Here is a 21,997-nt window from a genome sequence, read left to right as displayed (position 1 = left end):
CACCATTTTAAAGGTGTTTGAACATTTTGCGTCTGTTTTAATGGGAGAAGCTGTTCAGCTGAGACCTCCCTTCCAGATCAATTGCTGTAAAGTCTCTCTTCATTACGGGTTTTCCAAGGGTGTGCAAGGGGAGAAATGAGGTGCCTCTCATTATGGTACTGATGGAAAGTGGAGGTTAATTTGTAAATTTGTATGGGGGTGGCTTTTTGATGCTCCCTACTTTTGCTCAGTTCTGTACATGCTTGAGATGAAAGCAATAAGACTGCAGTTTACTGTGGACTATCCCAAGTGTTTAGTAAGGCAGTACTATAAATGCTTTGTATTCTCAAACTGCGTTAAAATATTTGCCTGTTGTCAAAACAAGTCTAGAGCAAACATTTGTTATTTATGTTTAAAAATATGTAGTTGGTGTGTTAAATATATTTAGTTAAATATTCCTTGTTAGGACACCTATTCTGCCTTCCGTGAAACAGACAGTAACCATGATGGTATCATCAACATGCTTGACTTTCGGCAATTCTTGGACAGCTTTCTGCTTCGTCTTAGAGATAAGGAATTCCTCCGCCTACTTGGGAATTGTTTTGTTGGGAATGAACCTGACCTCCACATTAAATTACCAAGAATTCTGTCAACTGTTCCACACCCAGGAAACTAAGGAGGTACCTTCTCAGCTTGTGCCATCTCACAAGTAAGAAAGAAAAAGTTGTGTACTACCTACAGTAATCTGATGTGTTTACAGAAATGAGTATGCTGCGTGAAAATTTGTATTGGGTATAATTGAAAAAAGATAGTATTAAAATATGTCTTTATCAAGCTGAAGCTGGGTAGCTTTATCAAGTTCTCAGTGATTTATGACTCCATTAAATCAGATACTGAATCCACCGCTAGGTTAAAATGCCAAAACTACCGCTGGGGACTGCTTAAATCTGTAAGGTCAAACATACATACTGGTGCCTGAGTTGGAGCCTTAGAGCTGAGCTAGCCTCCAGACTGGACAACTTTGCTGCATCTTCCAAGCATGCAGAACTGGGGACATGGTTTGGGAATCAGGTATCATTTTGGATTGAGGAGCAGCCAGGGTATTACCTGTCTGGCACGGTGTCTGTCAGTTCTGAGACTAATATTGTTGTCAGTTACAGTAGCCTGAAGCCTCATGCTCCAAACCTTTACACCGCCAGGGCACTGAGAGTAGACAAGATCAGGTGAGGTGCACAGAAGCACTGAGGCACTGTGGAGTGGGTGGTGGATAGGGAGAATAGTGCTGCAGCCTCCCTTCCTGCGAGAAGTGATGCTGTTTAAAACGTCTGGAATTGTAAAGTTTGAGCTTAACTGTAATGACAAATAGCATTTAGGCATTAAAAAATTAGTTCTAAAAGCTCAGTGTGAAACTCTGTTTAACTATGCAAACAGAGATAAATTCGTAAAAATAATGACAAGATACAGCAAGACTGAAAAAGCTCCTGATCAGCAACTCATCTCCGCTGTGGCAGTGAAGATGTGATATATACACATAGGCTTATTTCCCAGTTTTTACTTGCCTCTTGCAGCATTACTGTTGGCTCTGATGTTAGTAATATTTATCTGCTTGGTTTTTCTTTTTTTCTGAATTGGACAACTGAGTGAATCAAGGAAATCAGTTTAAAACAAGAAAGGAAACTGTTGATGATTGAGTCTTGCTAACAGTTGGAGACTGAGACCAATTACTGTTGCGCTCTCATTTCTGTTTCAGTTTGGACTTAGCTAGAAATTGAAACATTTTGGATTTAGCTCCAGAATTTCCTCATTTCAAATACTATTACTGTTTCAGAAGTCCAGCGAAGAATATATAGCGATTGAAAGCCTTAAGAGCACTTGCATTTTCCCAGCTAAGTTTTTAGACTATTTTTGTTGGTCGATTGTTTAGGCTTATGGAATCTTCTCTCAAGCAGTGGGAGTAGGGAAAACTCAGAAGGTTCCTAGACACCTAAAATAGATTAACGTGGCATTCATGTTTCTAAATCCAAACGGAGCCCTCAGCAAAGGCTGTCAAGGCCCAGAGCCCTGGGAGCTCAGAAGCGGTTGAGTTCACAGTGTTGCAGTTCTCCAGGACCTAAGTTCTGGTCTGCGCATGCCATGGGTGGTACAGGAACTCAGTGGGTAGGTCAGATGTAGTTACCACATCTCACCTGGTGTGCAGACCCAAAATTCCTCTGCCTCTGATTCGAGCATCTTGGTCCAGGGAGCATATTCCTTGAGCGCGGCTGAACCAGGCTCTGAAGCCATGTCTGCAGCAGTTCCTTACAAAGCAATAGCTGGAGGAGAAACCGGTGCTAGGATGTAGCATGAGGTGGGCAGCTGCGTGTTAAGAGAAATGACCAGCCTTTCCTCAGTTTTCTAAGTGGAAGTGCTTATAAAAGCTAAAGAGAATTGGGCACCAAAAGAAGGGCTGCTCTTCTCAGGTGAGAAGAATGATGAGACGTAAGGTCACCTCGTTTCTCAGGTAGGTGTGTCCTTGCGTAGCACACGGATTTAGTCAGCTTTCTGTGTAGCGCGACAGCTATGCTGGATCCTAATCTGAGGCACCCATATTCCTCTGCATGCTTGGATTCAACCAGAAACACCAGCCCCCAAAAGTTAGGCACTTGTAATGGTGGCTCAAATTGCAAATGTGGGTCTTACTCCCCAGACTTACTAGCCATGTCTTGATGACTCACAAAGATAGTTTTGATCTACATTATTGATGTAAATCAAGGATAATCTTCCTGGAGTCACTCCAGGATATAATTGTTTCTGAGATAATTAACATTTCCTTCTATGCGTATAAATGATCCATGCTGGCTCTTGAGTTTGAGGGAGAATTGAACAACATTGATTTGAAAATAAATAGGGAATTACAAAATTTAAAACATCTTCGCTAACCTGCAGCTAGGGAAATAAGGCAGTATTTAAAGAATTAAGTTTACACAGATGTGAAGTAACAGTCTTTAATGGGTATCTTAGAAACTAGGAAACAAAACCACCACTACTGTGAAGAACAACAAAAGGGAAGGAAACTTGTGGAGATTAAAGATACCACTAATGTAAAACATAGTTAGTTGTTTTGTTTTTTTTTTCTTTTCTGAGAAAAAAACAGATGATAACGGATGCAGAGCTAGCTTGTGATCACGCTCATTACTACCTTGTTATCAAAGCAAGAACCAGATGGCATGACCTAGCAAGGGTAAGAAGAATGTTTTCTTTAAATAAATAAGCAGCACTAATAGATTTCAGAACATTAAGCAATGTTGATCTTCAGATTCTATAAATATTCAAAGAGATCCTTGCAAAACAGCTCATTAATGATAAAAACTTACTATGTGATTAAAAAAAAAATCAACAGTTTGAATAATATTCAATTTTTGTAACATGGATTATGTAGTAGATCTATTACAGTTATTTCTAAAACTTTCTTCATATTTTACTATTGTTGGTTTCATTTAATGTTTCTGTTGTAAGAGTAGTAATGGGCTTCATCTGAGGCCTGTTTGACTGCGTGCTGTACACAAACACACACCTACCCCTATGCGGACACCCAAGTGTTGCCCAGCGCAGCAAAGCATTGACTGTGATGCTTACACCATCCAAAGAGACTCTCACAAAACTGTCCTATAAAAATTATTTTCACCTTTTTATCTTTTTTAACTTGTTGAATAGTTCCAATATTTGGACAACAGAGTAGCACAAGGAAAAAGGAATATAATTTTTTCATTAAATGTTTGTGTAAATCAGACAATAGTGCTGGTAGTCTCAGTTTACAATACGAATGGCAAAAACCCCAACAAACCAAATTAACCAAAACCGAAAGCAAAATCTAATTTTTATTAGGTATAGAACAAGTTGGGGAGAAAATCTGCAGATCTGCCATTTTCCAGTGCCTTCATCTTCCACTGGCATGCTTCAGCAGTGGGCACACCCACAGCTGCACGCACGCTTCTCATGCTCATATCCCCTTATTTGCCATCAATAAGAAACTTTCCACACAGAGTACATGACCTAAACACCTGTGATGTCAATCCCGATTCAAGCCTTTGAGAGTTGCACATCCATAGCGGAAAGTAGGAAACAGTAAAAATCAAATGAAAAAACATTAAAAGATGAAATTCAGACACGCATGATTTTCCATTTCTTTCTCAATTCCCATTATTCATTAAGCTTATAGAGAGATCAAACATTTTGTCAAACTTGTTGGTTCTTGTTAGTGATGATTTCTTTTACGTTCCAGAATTTTCAGGAATTTGACAGTGAAGGAAATGGCATTATACAGCCAAGAGACTTGAAGAAAGTCTTGTTCGGATTTGGCATTCCAATCACCCCAGAAGAATTTAAGCAGCTTTGGGCAAGGTATGACAACTCTAAATGATTAGCTCTTGCAAGAATGTATCTTTTATAGGATTACAGAGCCTTTGGTAGCGCAGCGAATGACAATAGCTTACACTGCACACGAAATCTTTTATTTTGTTATGATTGTGACCTCAGACCATGACACTGTGTTACAGGAGGCTATGTCTTATCATACTAAGCTCAAGAATACAATTAGATCCATCTGTTTCCAATAGGACTTTCTCTTGGCTTCAGTATTACTGATCCCTTTAGTTTAACGTGCATTTTCTTCTCGGAAGGCACCTTAGGTCACTGGTTAAATTAACTTGTTTTTCATCAATTTTGTTTATACACACAAACGCCTACCTTAATTTGTGATGGGTGAAAGTCAGTTCCAAGTGTCTCGGGTCAGCTGGGAATTGCAGACCAAGCTTCCATCAAGAAGCTCCGTGGAGGGTCTGCATTGCATACCTGTCTGAAGGGAGTGCTACCAGCCTCCCCTTTCCAGAGCACTAAATTTGCTTGCAATATTTTCAACCTAAATAAAAGTGATTCAGTCAAAAGAAAAATGCTACATACCAAATACATAACAAAAGGAAGTAAGGTAATTTCATGCTGTGTAAAGGTGGCAAGTAATACCATGAAATGTTTTTATAGACAAGTAATTTGTGGTGAAGTGGGGGAAAATACTTGTCTGCCTTCAACAAAGAGGAGCTGTGCTATAAACTGTGTTTGAAATGGCATAGATGTCAGCTGTATGTGACATTATATAAATAGACCTTCATTACAGGTCTATTTAAAAAAATAATCACTCTAACATATAGAACCTGAGTGTATTGCATTTTGGTTTCAAACTGCATCAACTATATAGTTTTTCCTAGCACTGATTCATCTCTGAATTATTTTCTACTCCATTAGATTTTACTTTTCATTCTTATTCCTTATGGATGCCATGGCACATTGAAGAGTATCCTTTTCATGCAGTTATCTGCTGCACAACTTCACTCCCATCAGCCACTCCTTTTATAGAACAGCTAAAATCTCTTACGTGCCTGATATGTCTGTAACTTGAATAAAGGAATTAGAGTGAAGCTGAGGCTAAATTAGGCATTACTATGCATCGGAGCACTAGCAGGGGGAGAAACTGCAGGGGAAAAAGCCTATGGAATGGTTTATACCTAAGAAAATATGAAAAGTGTTTATGAAGCTAAACCTATGCTTCTGAAGGATGATTACACTTCCGAGCATCTCAGACCAGTTTGAGACACTTGAGACTGAATTTTTAGGAGCCCTGTTCTTTGCATCTGAAGCCAGACACTGAAAGGCAGCAGTGCTGAGAGCCAGAGAATACTCCTGACAGTTTGGTCCTCAGGGTAGTATTTTCAGAATGGACTCTGTGATTACAACGCGTAAGCCCTATCTTCCGAGTCTCATATAAAGTCACTCATTCTCAGTGTGGTATGGCACCTCTATAAGGAAGGGAATTCAGTGAGATTTAAGCTGTTAAGTCACTTAAGGACGTCTGTAATGTCTTTCTATGAAGAACACATGAATATTTAAAAAGAGCATTTCTTTTTCAAGGTATGATACAGATGCAAAAGGATATCTTACTCACCAAGAATTTTTACAGAAACTGGGGATAGAGTTTGCACCCGCTGACACATCACGGAAGACAGCTATGCACATTTACAAGCACATTATAATAATCAACAAAAGAAGCATTCAAAGCTGGAAAAGCAGCAGAAACAGTAAACTAAAGCTCTTCATTTAGGAGAAATTAAAAAGCAGATCAAGTAAGTTATTTACATATATAACTTTCTATGTTTGTGTTTAGTTTGTTAAGATGACACTGTGTACAATACAAATGTAATTTTACAAAAAAAAGACTCTGAAAAGGAGTCTCAGAAGGTACTGGTCGAAGTTTAACCATAGTGTTATTCCCTTGATTTGCTGGAGATAAGCCTAGCTTGGTGTGCACTATGAGACTTTTCAAATAGATATTCTCCATGGCTTATATTACTTATTTTACAGACTTTATGGCAGTATCTATACTGACAAATCAGAATGTCCAGAGACATTCCCAGACTCAGTCATCTATGCTGCTAGACTGCCAAAACAGTCCTCGTCACACTTTGGCCTGTGTCAGCTAATGTTTTCCCTGATCACTCCCAGCACCGTTTGGGCGCAAGAAAGCTTCAAGGACTGTTCCTAATAGGCAGTTTACAGGCAGCTGCTCCCTTTCGGCGGCTAAGACGGTTCACTAGCAGAGATGTGCCAGCTGGCCTCTGTGCCCAGAGCACTCCCTGGCCTGTTTATTGGTATCGTCTCCGCTTGTGGTTCCAGTCCTAACGCTGCTGTCAGCTCAGATTGAGGGAGAAAAGCAAGTGCAGTTTTTGTCACCCTGCAGGTCTCTTCTCAGATTGCTTTGGGCAACACAGACTTAGACCCACCTGATTACACTCAACAGGGGCTTTTCTTGCCGCTGGAATGGCTGGGTGTGCAGGACACTGTGGTCCCATATCCTACCCTGTCCCTTGGATGAGGGCCAAGTAACAATCACGGTTGGCTTCAATCCGTCTAGCAGCTAGTTAAATTGTTAGTAAATAGCTTTGTAGATGCACCAAAAAACAGCCTTGACAAGAATGGACCCTGGCTCCACATGACAGAAATAAGCGTCTTGTCTCCAAGCAAGAGGAGTCTCTGCCTCAAACAAAATCAACACTCACAGAGTTAATAGGTCATTGCTCCCGAGAAGAGCATTTGACAAAGAAGTGACAAAATGATATCCTACTCAGAGTGGAGTCTAATGATCCATGCTTGCCCTAGTGAGTCAGCAGTGATTAGCCTGCTGCTGCTGCTATAGGATTCCTGCACCTGCCAGCAGATTGAGGCAGCAGGAGAATCCTCTGCCCCAGTACAGTGCTGTGAAAACTTTGTATTTCCAGGTTGTGGATAAACACCACCTGGACGCTTATCATGTTTTCTGCTTGTGCTTTCACTCTTCTCCTGAACTGCTGGGGTTTTTTTTATTATTTAGGAGTGTAAACCCTCAGGAGCAAATAACATGTAAAAATATACCCCCAAGAGCACAAATTTGCTTTCTTTTGTGCTCGGAAAGTGTCTGGAAGTTGTAGGAACTAATAAATTATTTTTTATAAGAATGATAATTCCCCATGACATTGTTGGTAAAGGTGATACACTCATAAACAAAGATGAGCAGCCTTGTCTTGCAGAAAGGCAGCTTGGGAAATCATTAGACAAAAACCCCACAAAACACGGAGAGAAGCCTGTAAGCTAAGGCTTTTGCCTTTTTTCCCCGCTTTTTTAAATTCTGTTTTTCAGTATCCCAAATAGGCTGAAAGAATCAAGGGTAGAACTACCCTTTCTTTTCAGCATCACAGCTCTCCCACCTGCATTGCAGCTCTCTGGCATAAACTGCACTTATGACACCCACAGGTATCAACGAGCGTTCCACCTGTAAAAAATTGTATAATATACAACAGAGATGGTTAGGCAGCTGCTGTGTTGTAGGCATTGCTTATTACTGTATTTGTAACTGTCTGATGTAAAACTTAGGCCCTAACTGTCTCATACTGGGCTCTTCCGCTCCTTTTGTTGTACCAAACAGTTATCTCTAGTCTTACACTTGGATGAAGATCTCTTTTGGTCAGGAACCTTCTATTTCTTTCCTGTTAGTGCAATGCCAAGTGCAAGGCGGCCCTGCCTTCGATGCTATAAATAAGAAGCAACTCTGCAAGTAGGGAAGATGCTGTGCTGCAAGCAGAAATTATGCAGTGTGGCTCAAAGATGCAAATGCTCATCCTGGAGCAGCTGGAGAGTAATCAAATCAATGGGGAAGACATGCTGGGTAAAAATAAAATACTCATGATGTGACATGCTGGCAGGTCCACATCACTTAGAATTATTTACTTTTGAGAATCTACCATACAAACAGCTATGTATAGAACTATGTATATGGCAACCAAACACAGAAAAACATACATATGAGTGCATAGCAATTGCTTAACCATAATTTGCAGGAAAACAGAAATTGGCAGACTGGGTCAAGTATAACTGGATTCAGTTACCTGCTAGCAACCAAAGCCAGATGTTTCTGGTTGAGGTGGAGCAGCCTTCTAACAGATGGACGTGGAATATTCTGCCCCCTGCACTGGGGCTGTCTCATCCTGGGCAGTGACGGAGTTTGGTTTAAGCCTGCAGATGGGACTTCTTTATCACTTTCAAAAATTATGTTCTAATTGTTTGTTAGATTCTGGCTTTTCTTGATTTATATATGTAAGACCTCCAGTTCTATTCTTAATCTTTTGAAATTTCTGGCATCTGCAGCTTCCTTTGGGAATGAGTTCACAGCTTAATCGCCCGTGGTCTGCAAAAGTATGTCTTGTTATCAATTATTGGCACCTTTCTGTTCCTCTGAATGTTCTCTTCTCGTCTCCCACACTTCCTCACCCGCCTCCTGGCTGGTGGGAGCAGTCCTGTGGTAGCAGTTCCTATCTGGTTTTCTCTCTTGGAAAGCTGGAAGTGCAAGAGGAGTTGAATCCAGGTCTGTGAACTCCTCAGATTTCACGTAAGGCCCGGGAAAGCCATAAACGACTCTTAAGCTGGAGTCATTGTCTGACGGATGACATCCATCCGCGTGGTGGCTGTGAAGGCAGCCATCCAGCCGAGTGTCAGCCTTCCGCTCCGGGACCACATAAGGCAGCTGAGATACAGGAAGCGCGGGTGGGCACCCGCCCTTCTACCATAAAGGTCAGCGTAAGGAGATCTGCTCTTGGTCAGGAAAATGGATGCAGTGGCGGCAAAACCTAACCCTGGTGATCCACGTGGCTCTCAGCCCCCACTTCATTCTCAATGAGTGGGAAAACTGATTCCTTTCACCTGTCAAATTCGGACTGGGAGGAGGTATTTGCCTGGGGTGTGAATTTGCTGGTTATAGGACCCACTTCAGCAGCACTGGGAGCAGCACCCACTCCCCGTTCTGTGATCTTGCTTAAGCCCTCTCATTTCTATTTGCACAGTGGCTGCATCCAGCCTGTGCCCTTTCTTCTGGCTTTCTGCAAGGGCTGTGAACCTCACCCTAACAGCTTTGGAGCAGTTTCAGTGCCCTGTGATTACACACTGTGAGGCAGACAAAAGCTCTGGACATCTTACAATTCAAAACATACTGCTGTGCGCTTTTTTTTTCCTTTTGCTTTTGTTGTAACTCACAGGAACAAATCACCCAAATTAGAAACAGACATTGAACAGTGGCTCTCCAGCTCTTCAAGAAAAATACAAAACATTTGCAAGAAAATATTATTTTCTGTCAATGTTGCTTGATCTATGGTTTTAATCCTCATTTTCTCCACGCACGTATTTACTGCTGCGAGTGGAATAATTACTGCTTGGAAATATTTTATCAGTCCAAAAATGTTGAATGCCTCAATTTTCCAAAAATATGAATCTCAAAATCTGTTTTGATTTTACTTCAGCCTTTACGTCCATTGGGAAGATTTAAGTGGAACATGATAGTGGTGATGAAGAGTGGCACTGAAAGTAACATAGAGTTGAAAAGGGTTCCAGAAATTTTCTGCAATGAGGGTACAATGTGGACCATATCACACCTTCAAAGCACACCCTTGCACAATGGAAGGAGCAGTGCTAAATGGTCTTCCGGGGCTGGAGATCAATCTCTCACTGAAATCACAAAGTGCCCTTAGGGTGGTCAGCTGTTTTTGGCTTTTAGGCTGCTGCATCCTGCTTCCAAGGTGTGACTCTCTTAGTCTCTTGCTGGGCCTCAGCACCCATCCTTCTCTCTCCACCATTGCCCCTTTGCAATCGCTGTAAAGCCATGGTTTCCAAGCTGTGGCACATTACAGTAACTCAAAAAAAGCAAACCCTCTGTCAGGAGATTTTAGATTTGTGTCTCTGCTGGAAAGTCTGTAGGCTTCTGAACGTAATAAAAGTTAAAACTCGGAGATGTAATTAGCAGATGTTGGATCTCTAGGGTCTCATATCTAAGAGGAGGTTGAAGGAGTCTGAGCTGGTTCGTCAGTAATTAGATACATGGAGATTCAAGGCAGTAAAGCCAGCTTGAGTGCGATGCAAGTGCACTCTGACTGATGTGCACCCTCTGCAGCATACTTCTATGCTCTTTCCAGTACAAGTCTTGCTTTGAGTATAAACCAAGTACCACATGGTAACAGGAGCAGAATGTGAAAAAGGGGAAGGAATTAACTAGAAAAAAGAGATTTGAAAGTGAGAGAAAAGGTGATAGCTCTTTAGGGGCTTTTAGAGACTCTAAAACACACTGGCAATATTGCAGTTTCCTTGGAAAGATTCACATCATGCTTTGAAACCTGTATACAGTGGCTAGATTAATCATAAGGAAGCTCACAACTATTTTCTGGAATATTACAGGAGTAGGAGCTATCAAAGTTTTTAATGGCATGAAACCAAGCCAGGGTGAGAGGGCAATCCCTGCAGCTACAGAAAGTATATGTTTCAGGACAGACACTGTCCTATAAAGGATATTTTCAGGTAAAAGAACTGCATATGTTTTTACACGTATTAATCAATTTTTACAAAAATTACGAATTCCGATTCTTCTGCTGGATCCAAGCAAACTTCCTTGCATGACAGGAGTTTAACACTATGCATTTTTAGACCACTGTACAGGAGATTCTGCTTTCAAAGACTTCCTTTAGGCTTAAAATCCATTCTTGAGTTTTCACAGGACAGTGTAGGAAAAGCCATTCACTTGAAGCAACTGTGGCTGCTTAAATAGATACTGAAGTCGTCAAGTAGAGAGAAAACCAGTAGGCAATCGGAAAAAAGTATCCAAGAGGGCCTGAGAAGTAGGATTAGACAGAAATGCAAATGTAAGGGCAGAGAAATAACATAAAAGCTTAACTGCTAACGAGATAAAACAGAGTCATTACAAATATGCATCCACAAAGATAACAAGGGTGTCCAGAGGCATGTTAGCACGTAAATGTTACATAAGAGTTCATATCACACGGACAATCTGTGCAAGTAGCTTTTGAGTTACTACGCAAAATGGACATACTGAGCTGTAAATCTGGGAAAAGAATTCCCAAGTTAAAGGCATTAATAAAGACAGCTCCTGGCTTTACTTATATTGGCACTAGAAGACAGACAAAGTCTTCAAAAGATGGCTTATAGGCAGTATTATTGAAAAAATAATCAATGGAAATGTGTGGCCTGTGTTTCTAGGGTGCTTGTCAACACCAGGATTTGAAGCACAGACTGAGACAGCAGAGCTCTGGCTCTGCTCTCTGATCGTAAGAGATGTCACATATTTGTTTATTGATTTGTTATGGTCAGAGCTGAGACAAACCACTTAGTAGGCAAAAGAAAGACCAGCTTCCAGAATATAACAACAGTGTGACTTTTTAGTGGGGTTTTTTTTAGGTAAAACCATTAAATTTGACAATAAAGTTTAAGTTGGAGAAATAATTACTGATCAAAGACATACTTTCTAGAGCATTCAAGGAGTCTGCTCTCGAAAACAACACAGAGAATGACATAACACCTGGAAATACAATTTTAAAAAAGTATTATCCTATTTCAAAACAAAGTGGGCTAGGTTTGGTGAGGCTGTACAGGAGATGACACAATGCTGACTGTTGGGTAGCAAGGGCATTGCATACCAAGTCCATATGACCAATTCAGATCAGAGTTTTCTGTGTTTAGCAGCATACGCTTCAGAGGTAACAGCATAGTGATGTCAACGTGTTATGATCTGATGTGCCCCACAGAGTACAGGACACTCAGAAGGCTGCTGAAAAAGCTGAAAGATAAGACCATATGTTGATTCATCTGAACCTGTTGTAAGTATCTGGCTTAACCTGAAATTGCATTTGGATTTAATTTAACACCAGCACGTGTTATGGCATACACTAATGCTCTATTTGTTTGGGTATGGAGTCCCAGAATTTTTGTCTAGCAATGGTGCCCTGTTCAGCAGCTCAGACCTGAAATGATTTGTAAGGAATGAAGGGTATCCAGATATCCTGAAGACAATGGTGAGCTGAGTTAAAACTGTTAAAAGACAGTTCAAACAAACTGTGAAGCTGAGAAGTGATCCATGCTTTCACTGAACTTGAGGGGAATATCATTGAAAAATGGTTTCTTGCCAGCTGCAACTTGGTTAAGCAGAGTGTCCCGGTACTCCCAATTTAGTCCATATAACAGTGGAAGGTACAATGGGTCTGAAGCATATAATAAATTGCTAACGACCCACCTAAGTCATATCATAATTAAGATTTTTTAAGGTAGGTGATGCTGTTTGCACACACAATGGTGTTTCCTGGACCCTGAGGGCTGTGGGGAAATTGCTCTTTGTCCATATGAAGTGCAAAGTCCAAAAGAACAGATTCTTAAGAGAAACAATTGGCAAGAAAAATGTATTGTTCTTGCAGAGGCTGTACTGAACTTAGAGCTTCTTGGAAACAGTTGGAAAACCAAGGATTCTGTAATGCTGGGAAAGACAGCACCAGTAACTGCAGCTGAGAGCAGACGCCTCTGAGGAGATCCGTAAGAGTCTGTAGAGCTCTGAAAAGACTTACTGAGTATTGCTAAAAAGAATATGAGATTTAGCATGTCCTGTGTTAGCCTTATAACAACTGATTACATGCCTGAGGGACAGGATGCCATCCAGAGGGACCTGGACAAGCTTGAGAAGTGGGCCCGTGTGAACCTCATGAGGTTCAACAAGGCCAGGTTCTGTACCTGGGTCGGGGCAACCCCTGGCATCAATACAGGCTGGGGGATGAAGGGATTGAGAGCAGCCCTGCCGAGAAGGACTTGGGGGTACTGGCGGACAAAAAGCTGGACGTGACCAGGCAATGTGCGCTCGCAGCCCAGCAGGCCAACCGTATCCTGGGCTGCATCGAAAGAAGCGTGGCCAGCAGGTCGAGGGAGGTGATTCTGCCCCTCTGCTCTGCTCTGGTGAGACCCCACCTGGAGTACTGCGTCCAGCTCTGGAGCCCTCAGCACAAGAAAGACATGGACCTGTTGGAGTGGGTCCAGAGGAGGGCCACAAAAATGATCAGGCGGGTGGAACACCTCTCCTATGAGGAAAGGCTGAAGGAGTTGGGGTTGTTCAGCCTGGAGAAGAGAAGGTTCTGGGGAGACCTTGCTGCTGCCTTTCAGTACTTAAAGAGTGCTTATAAGAAAGATGGGGACAAACTTTTTAGTGATAGGACAAGGGGGAATGGTTTTAAACTAAAAGAGGGTAGATTTAGACTAGATATAAGGAAGAAATTTTTTACAATGAGGGTGGTGAAACACTGGAACAGGTTGCCCAGAGAGGTGGTAGATGCCCCATCCCTGGCAACATTCAAGGTCAGGTTGGACAGGGCTCTGAGCAACCTGGTCTAGTTGAAGATGTCCCTTCCCATGGTGGGGGGTTTGGACTAGATGACCTTTAAAGGTCCCTTCCAACCCAAACTATTCTGTGATTCTATTCCTACGAAGGAGAAAATGTGAGGTTCAGGTGCTGACTGATTGATGGTGGCTTAACAAGGAGCAGAGTGAGCTGGTCTGAGCTGTTAGATCCACAGACAGACTTGGTGAGAGGCTGAGGCAATGAATCGTGCTTGATTATGCCAGTTACACTGTTGAACTGTGTTATCACTGTAATAAGCCTTTTATACTACAAATCCTGACTCTCTAACGAACCCAGCCTCCACACTCTGTACTCTAGGGCTGTCAGAAAAAGCAATCCCAGAGCAAATGGAGTGCAGTTGTAAGTATTAACCCAGATCCAAACTTGTCAGTTTTGCCATAAGGGTATCATTTTGTAATGTCATCTTGCAGATAACTTATGTATACTTGGTAATCTGCATCAAGACGTAATTCACAACTATTTTAACTTACATTAATCTTAAGTGACTTTGCTAGTTGAAGACATGCAGTAAGGAGAGATGTTTGTACTTGCCTTGTCCTCTTGAGCCAAAATGTGGAGAGGCTTTTCTTGAATTAAAAGGCAGAGAGGGATACGGCTTGGGTTTCCAAAGTTTGATCAAAAGGTCCCTGATGTCAGTGAGGTATAAGTGACAAAATAAAGTGGGAGGAAGAGTCAAGATTTTGAGGCCTGAATTTGATCATGTGTAAGAAACGATAAATATCTCAGAGAGGTTTTAAGGTGCTGATCCGAAGTCCACGTGAGTCAGCAGAAGCTCTGCACTTCTTCCCTTGGCCATGGATCAGGCTCTGCGCTACTCCAGATTTTGCTCAGGTGTTTTTGTTGAAATAGTTCTCACTATGTCAAAGTTTCAGGAGCCTCAAATTGCAGAAAGTATGCTGCCAAACCCTTATCATTTTAAAAGCTGTACTAAATATTTTGTAACTCCAATCTGTACAGGCTTTAAAAGAGAGCACTATCTTTTGGAGCTGTAGTTCTGAATGGGGAGAGTAACCAGTTAATCACCCAAGGAGCATTTGTTTACAATGGGAGGCTTGAGCTATGCAATTCCATGTGCAAATTAAATGGGGGGGATGTTGGGTTTGAGGTTTATTTGTGAACAATTTGGCAGTCTTTGAATAAATTATATGAACTTACCACACACAAATAAGCTCAAAATCTTTCTCTGCCCCTCCACCCCTATTTTGTATATTTGTTTGTATCCTTTTTATCTGATTTAACAAAGGAGCTAAAATAAACATCTGCTCTCTTTCAGGAATAAATTTAGGGATTACTTCCAAGATTTCAATAAGGCCTTTCATAAAGTGGATAAAAATAGAGATGGCTATGTAACAGTATGTGACCTGCACAGGATACTAGAAAAATTCAACTATTACCTTGATCATGATCAGTTCAGTAGTCTTCTAAACAGGTTTGTATGATTATCTCCTAAGCACCTCTTTGATCACACCCAGCAAAGCCTGTAAGATTCTACTTAGTGTTACGCATATAAGAAGCTCTGTTAAAACTAATGGATATGCTTAAAACTGCATATAAGTGAAAAATCTTGTTGGGTAATGCATTGATTCTGCAGGTAATGAGAGTGAAACGGCTTCTCACATTAAAAAGTATGCTTTGAGTATGTGTATTTGTTTGCTAGTTTGTTTTATTTATTTAATTTCAATTTAATAGAGCAAGTGTGTGAAACAGATCCTGCTCAGAATAGAAACAGAATTAAATCAGGTTATAAAATAGCAATAATTTTCAAATGATCCAATGGTGCTGCCATGCAAAATGATGCTTTTAATTCTCTGTGTTAATATAAGTAAGAAGAAAAATCTCTTTTGTAGAGGCTGAAGAACACAAAGGACCTGCTCCAACATTCGGTAACTGGGGTTCTCTGCACCAAACAGTCCTCCAAAGGTCATATGCCTGGCAGCATTGGGTTTTTTTGTCCAGAACCTGCCAGACCAGACTCTTTTTTGAAATAAAATTAACCAAGTCTTTTCACAGTTCACCTTTAATTGGGTGATCAACTTTTTATGAATTGAAACCTTAATAGAAATCTGCTGCTTGTTTCTTTCTCAAAGACCTCTTGATGATAAACACCTCCATTCATTGTAATTTTGTGCAGATTATTCCTTTCTTGATCCAAAACAGTCTTTTCTAAATAATACAGAGTAGATTAGCATATGCATTTAGTTTTATTACTAAAATTTTAATGCCCACTTGGCAATTTATTTCTCCGCTGAAATGGTGTTGATTATTTCCTTTCCACACACTGTCTCCAATATCGGAGCCAGCTTGACACGGGTAGTATGTGGGAGTGCTGTGCAGCTGCAAGATGCAAAATCAGGGCTCTTGAATATTTTTTTTCTTACTAGCAGATATGGGGTCTATAGTTAATTTCTTTTCCAGCCTGTTTTATAAAGCTTCCTCTTTGTTTTACTGGCTCTCCCCATTAATTAGACATTCTTGTAACTGGATATTCTGGTGATTGGTAGCTGAGGCATTGGCCCCCAGTGATTTACTGTGGAAACAGATGATAAAAGTACATTACAGTAATTCAGTTTTAAACAAGAAAATCAGGGTTGTGTAGTGGGGCCATCTCTTCTGTCAAGTCTTGGCTCTCCAGGACTTGCCTTGACCATAATTCTAACAAAAAAGCTGAATGCAAGACTACAAAAAGTCCAGCCTATCCCCTGCAGCATAGGAATCTATGTCTACCTAATACATGTGTGTAAAGAATCTATAGTTCTGATAATTGGCTATAAAATTATTAAAGTCTATTAAAAAACTCTCCATAGATGGTAACTCTAAGGTCAATCTGGAATAATTCCATGGGAGCCAATGGATCTGTATCAAAACCACCCAACATATACTGTAGTCTGGAGACTCTCTGATTGTCTTTCAATGGTAGGAAATTCCATAAACTGACTGCACGGGCTTTATACTGGGTAAGCGAGAGCAGAGCAAGCCCTTGCTATTGTATCCTTTGTGGTGATGAACTCTACAAGCTCATTAGACAGGTTTGAAGTCGTTGTTTAAAACAGGTGTCTTTTCATTAAATGGTCACAAGTCACAGGACATTGGAGGAAAGTAGCTTTTCATGTAATGGTTAGTGCTATTCATCTCGTCTTAGTCTTTCATGCTAAATAACTTTCATTTTCACATATTTTCTGCATATGTGAAGCTTGCCTTAATTCCAGTCTCTTTATGGTAAACCATCTTTGAATAAAAATTATTTTAGTTTGGTAACAAAGTCCTCTCCAAAAAAAAATTCCCCAAATCATATGCAAGAGCTCATCTTTCCCCATGCTGATATTTGATGCAAAAATACATTCACTGTTGTTACCTGGAGCTATCTGTAGTCAGCTCTGTAACCCACTGAATTTCCGATGTGACAGAACATGAAATTCCCCAGTGTCTGTGATCCAGCAGACGTTTCAGCTGACAGACAGAAATTTGGCCAGTTGCGAGTGCAGCCTGGAGAGCCCGTGGGCTGGGCTCCCAGGTGCCGTCTGACCACGAGTGATCAGAAGAGAAACCCTCACTGGATACAGCACGACACGAGTCAATGGCAGCAGCTGCTGGGCCAAACGTGCCAGCCCTCTGTGCAGCTCGGTGGACACACCGAAGGCCAGTGCCTGAGACACAGAGAGGCTGAGTCCTGCCAAAAACCTGTAAAATAATTCTCTAGTGGCCTGCCAAACCATGCAGAGTGAAGTACAGGTTGAGAAGGAAGGTAAGCCCTTCCGTCACAAGCATAAGGAGAAGCATTGTGTGGAATGGTTTGGTTTGGTTTCCTCCCATGTGGTAGAGAAATCGTGAGTGAGTAGAGACCTGTGCTGGTACGAAACTTATCATGGAGTGGTACTCGATGTCCTGGCTTGTGTCTGGTAACAGCTTACCAGGCTGTATGTGGTTCTGCTTCTTTCTCTCAGAATTGACATATTGGGAGGCTTAAGCAGCACTTCAGCGTCTGCAAATCAAAGGTATTTTTGTAAAGCAGAAAGTCAAGGGAAAGTGCCAGCACTTAGCCCAAGGACCATCTACTCCTCAACAGCGTCTATTAGACTGTGTTTACACCGTGACATGAAAAGGAAATTCAAGGACAAGGTTGGGACCCTACATGTCCTCCGGCCACATTGGGGATGGTAAGCTCAGCACTAGGTTGTGATCAAAATACTGTGCTGTGTTTAAAAAGTACAAAATTAATGCTGATGGACTGGAAGGTTGTGCACTTGGGCCCAGGCTTTAGCAGGTCTCCTCCTGAGCATCTTGAGATTGGCCTGGATCTGCATCCGAGAGTGTGGTTGCATCTAATTGATCAGATGGGTGGCTTAGACCTGAGAAGGAGCTTGGGCTGGAACTAACAGGATTTATACACTGACAGCACAAGCATACCCTGAAGCGCTGCTGCAGTACAAATAATACATCATAATAATTAATCAGTACAGACAACAGTGAGATAATTATTTAAAATCATTGATATCTCATTCTCTGTTTTTCTCTTAGCCTAGGAATCAGCATTCATGACAGCAAGCTCTCTTATTTTGATTTCCTGAGAGCAATTGATGATGGCAGAGCATCTAAATACCAACAGAGACAAAAGCAGGCTACACCACCTGCAAGCTTTGCAGTGCCCAGCTTAGAACAGACCCTAATTAAAATAAAAGAAATAGTTGCATCATCTTATGATTTGTTGTACAAGGTAAATTTCATGTGGTCACTGCATCTTATTTAATCTCTATTATTTTCTGCCTGGCTGGGGACTAACCCAAAGGCTTCAAAACTTTTCTGCTATTAATTGAGTGCTACCAACAACTTTGGCCTATGTAGAAATAGCACATTCAGACAACTGCAGATTTTTTAATTGATTGTATTCTGGTAACTCCACAAAACAAGCATATCAAATCAAGCCTAGAGGGCTTGTGAAGATAAGGATTGGAAAGGAAAAAGAAAAGAGCAAATTATCAAGACCCCTCCTCTCTTCCCCAAACCCCTTTTCCTCCTCCAATTGTCTGTAAATCGTGTCCCAAGCATGTAAATATCACATCTTTCAAACAGCTCTGTTGAGCTTCCTAAGCTGAGACTTATTATACATAGATATAATGTGCTACTGCAGGCAGGCATCATGGTTTTATCAGCATGAGATGAAAGGATCATGTAGCAGCTGAGGATACAGACATATGATCAGGTGTAAGCACATTATAGTGGCTGCAGAAGCTAGCACCTGTCAGCTGGGGCTCTGCAGCTACCTGCATTTACGCGCTCAGCCACTTCTGACTCTGACACAGACAGGTAAGGTGTTGAGCAGCAAGTTTCCTGGTTTTCCCACCTGTAAAATGAGAACAATAAAAATAACCACTTCTCTCTAGAATTTTGAAAGCCCTAGATGAAAAGACGCTGTAATATTAAGCAGTCTTAGACTGTTGTGTTGGAGTCTACTGAAATGCAGCAGCCTCTAGACTAAATAATTCTTGATGCCGCAGTAAGATTGTTTTCAAGCATGGGAAAGAATAATCGAAAAGACCTTGAGGGAAACATTCCTATCACAAAGAACTCTCGAGCCATCTCATCTGCACCTGCAGTTTCAGGTCCAGTTTAAGCTCACGGTTTTAGACGCGGGCTTACGCCTGCAAAGATGGTCTCGCTACCCCCGTATCCCCAGCGATGTGGTCCTCCTGCCTGCCTTGTGTCAAAACCAGTGCTTGTCTTCCTGCCCAACAACCCGGGTCAGGGAACTTCAACCTGACAAAAGCCTGACCAGCTGCGCGTGGCCATGGGAGAGCTGCTGCCCGCACAAGGGAGGGGAAGGGAACAGTGACTGGGAAGACGATGGGGGTAGAAACTCCCTGTCATCAACGGCTGCATTTCTGAAATCTCAATCTGTGGACTCTGTCCTGCAGTTAAAAATAACACAGGCTTCCAACAAAGACGTCACTAGTGATGTCACTAGTACAAGCACCCAAAAAAAAGTAGTACCATGGGAGATGCTGTTTCTTTATAGAAATGTCTTTTCACACTATTTGGAGACTCCTGTGACATTTGTAAACTTATTGGGGCTGCGTTGCCATTTTTGGCCAGATAGACTAACTATTGAACAGGATACTGAAATATTTATATAATCACTTTACATTTTTCATAGTAAGGGGGGAGAAATCCTTTCTGTGCTCTGCATTATTGAAATAAGAAATAGATAAATTCAATAGCACAGATTAGTGTTTGTTGAATTTTAGTAGAAGACAATATAGAATCATAGAATCATTAACGTTGGAAAAGACCTCTAAGATCATCGAGTCCAACCATCAACCCAACACCACCATACCCACTACACCATGTCCCTTGAACAAGACCAGCCCCAGTACTGAGCCCTGGGGAACACCACTCGTGACCGGCCACCGTTAAACTGGATTTCACTCCATTCACCACAACTCTCTGGGCCTGGCCATCCAGCCAGGTTTTTACCCAGCGAAGAGTGCACCTGTCTAAGCCATGAGCCACCAGCTTCCCTAGGAGAATGCTGTGGGAGACAGTGTCAAAGGCTTTACTGAAGTCCAGGTAGACCACATCCACAGCCTTTCCCTCATCCACTAGGCGGGTCACCTGGTCATAGAAGGAGATCAGGTTGGTCAAGCAGGACCTGCCTTCCATGAACCCGTGCTGGCTGGGCCTGATCCCCTGGTTGTCCCGCACATGCCTTGTGAGCACCCTCAAGGTGAACCGCTCCATAATCTTCCCCGGCACCGAGGTCAGGCCTGTAGTTCCCCAGATCCTCCTTTCGGCCCTTCTTGTAGATGGGCGTCACATTGGCAAGCCTCCAGTCGTCCGGGACCTCCCCAGTTAACCAGGACTGATGGTAAATGATGGACAGCGGCTCGGCAAGCTCCTCCGCCAGCTCCCTCAGTACCCTCCGGTGGATCCCGTATCTGTCCTCTCATTCCTGTGTGTCTTAGGAATGTAGGAGGTCACAGTTTTGTCTGCTGAGGGTATGATTTGAAAACAACTTTTGGCATGAACAGATCATCCATTTAGTCTTTTAGGATACCATCTGGTGGTTAATATAACTTCAGGGACCAAGGGATTTTCTCCATGGAGAGCCAGACTTTTTGTCCACCATGCTATGGAAAAGCAGAACTTTTCTCATTTCCCCTCTATGAGAAAATAAGGAAGTTCTCAATTTTCTTCTGAGCCATTTTTTGAGTAATAGTTGCTGCCACCTATGTGATGGGTGACTCTAATGACATAAGCTTATAACAAAATATTTTGTTAGAAAGAGGCAGATCTGAAAGCACAGTTCCTAGAGTCCAGCCAGTTGAAAAAAAAAAATTACATCCCATCCATGACATTTCTACAACTGAACAGACCTTTGAAGCTTCATAACAAATAGTTTAAGAGTTCAGGTGGGTCCTCTCTGTCAGTATAATCATTTCCCATTCATTTTCACCATACTCGGTACAATGCATACGATATACTCAATGCTTTATTTTTTCCATAACACTTTCAGTATGTAAGCAAAGATGAAACTTTCATATCAAGAAGTTACAGAATCCTCTTTATTGATCAAAGAAATCCTTTCCAATGTCCTTTGGATATGGTTGCATTTGTTTTGCCAGTAGACATGGTTCATATACATTAAAATATACATTTTTAAACCCACTATTTAGAACAGTTCTAATGCTAAAACATAAAAATTGCTGTATTACACCAATATGCTATGCTGTTAGCAGACTAATAGGACTTTAACCTGAAGTTTTGAAAGGTGTAATATTCATTTACATTTATGGCATCAGTGATTTATATGTGCAGCATCATAAATAAGGGGCAGAATAAAACAAGGAGGCATGGTAAGTAGTATCAGCCAGGCAGAATGACAGTGGATATGACCCACAACTTTTCTAGACCTTGGGATTTCTGCCATTCATTTGGACTACTCTTGCATGCCTTCTGCTCCAACTGTGCTAAACCTAATCTGTTTCCCCTGGGAAACCTTTGGAAAACTCCCACGAAGAACAGGCTGGGCGTTTTGTGCAAGGGAGGACGAGAAGAGAGCAAGTAAACCTTCAGGATGAGCTGGAGCTAATGAGGATGAAGGACTATCAAGTCCTTTGGGGAGTCGAAAACAAACTTGCCCTGCCAAGGACAAAGGGACAATTATTGCGGGAGGGGGGAAACAAAAGGCAAATTAAATATGCTCAGGTGAGTTTAATTTAAAATATTTTAATT

General features: G+C 41.6%; 1 protein-coding gene across 1 annotated transcript in view; it reads left to right on the top strand.

Annotated features, from left to right (window-relative positions):
* EFCAB6 (EF-hand calcium binding domain 6) overlaps window positions 1–21,997 on the top strand; it is a 119,496-nt gene that overhangs the window by 75,689 nt on the left and 21,810 nt on the right. Inside the window, 7 exon segments of the mRNA XM_075145488.1 lie at window positions 446–580; window positions 582–688; window positions 3,103–3,199; window positions 4,241–4,359; window positions 5,920–6,030; window positions 15,045–15,200; window positions 18,287–18,482. Coding sequence (XP_075001589.1) covers window positions 446–580; window positions 582–688; window positions 3,103–3,199; window positions 4,241–4,359; window positions 5,920–6,030; window positions 15,045–15,200; window positions 18,287–18,482 — 921 coding nt within the window.

The sequence above is a fragment of the Calonectris borealis genome, chromosome 1 (genome assembly GCF_964195595.1).
Source record: "Calonectris borealis chromosome 1, bCalBor7.hap1.2, whole genome shotgun sequence".
NCBI lineage: Eukaryota > Metazoa > Chordata > Aves > Procellariiformes > Procellariidae > Calonectris > Calonectris borealis.
This window is presented reverse-complemented; position numbering and strand designations above follow the sequence as displayed.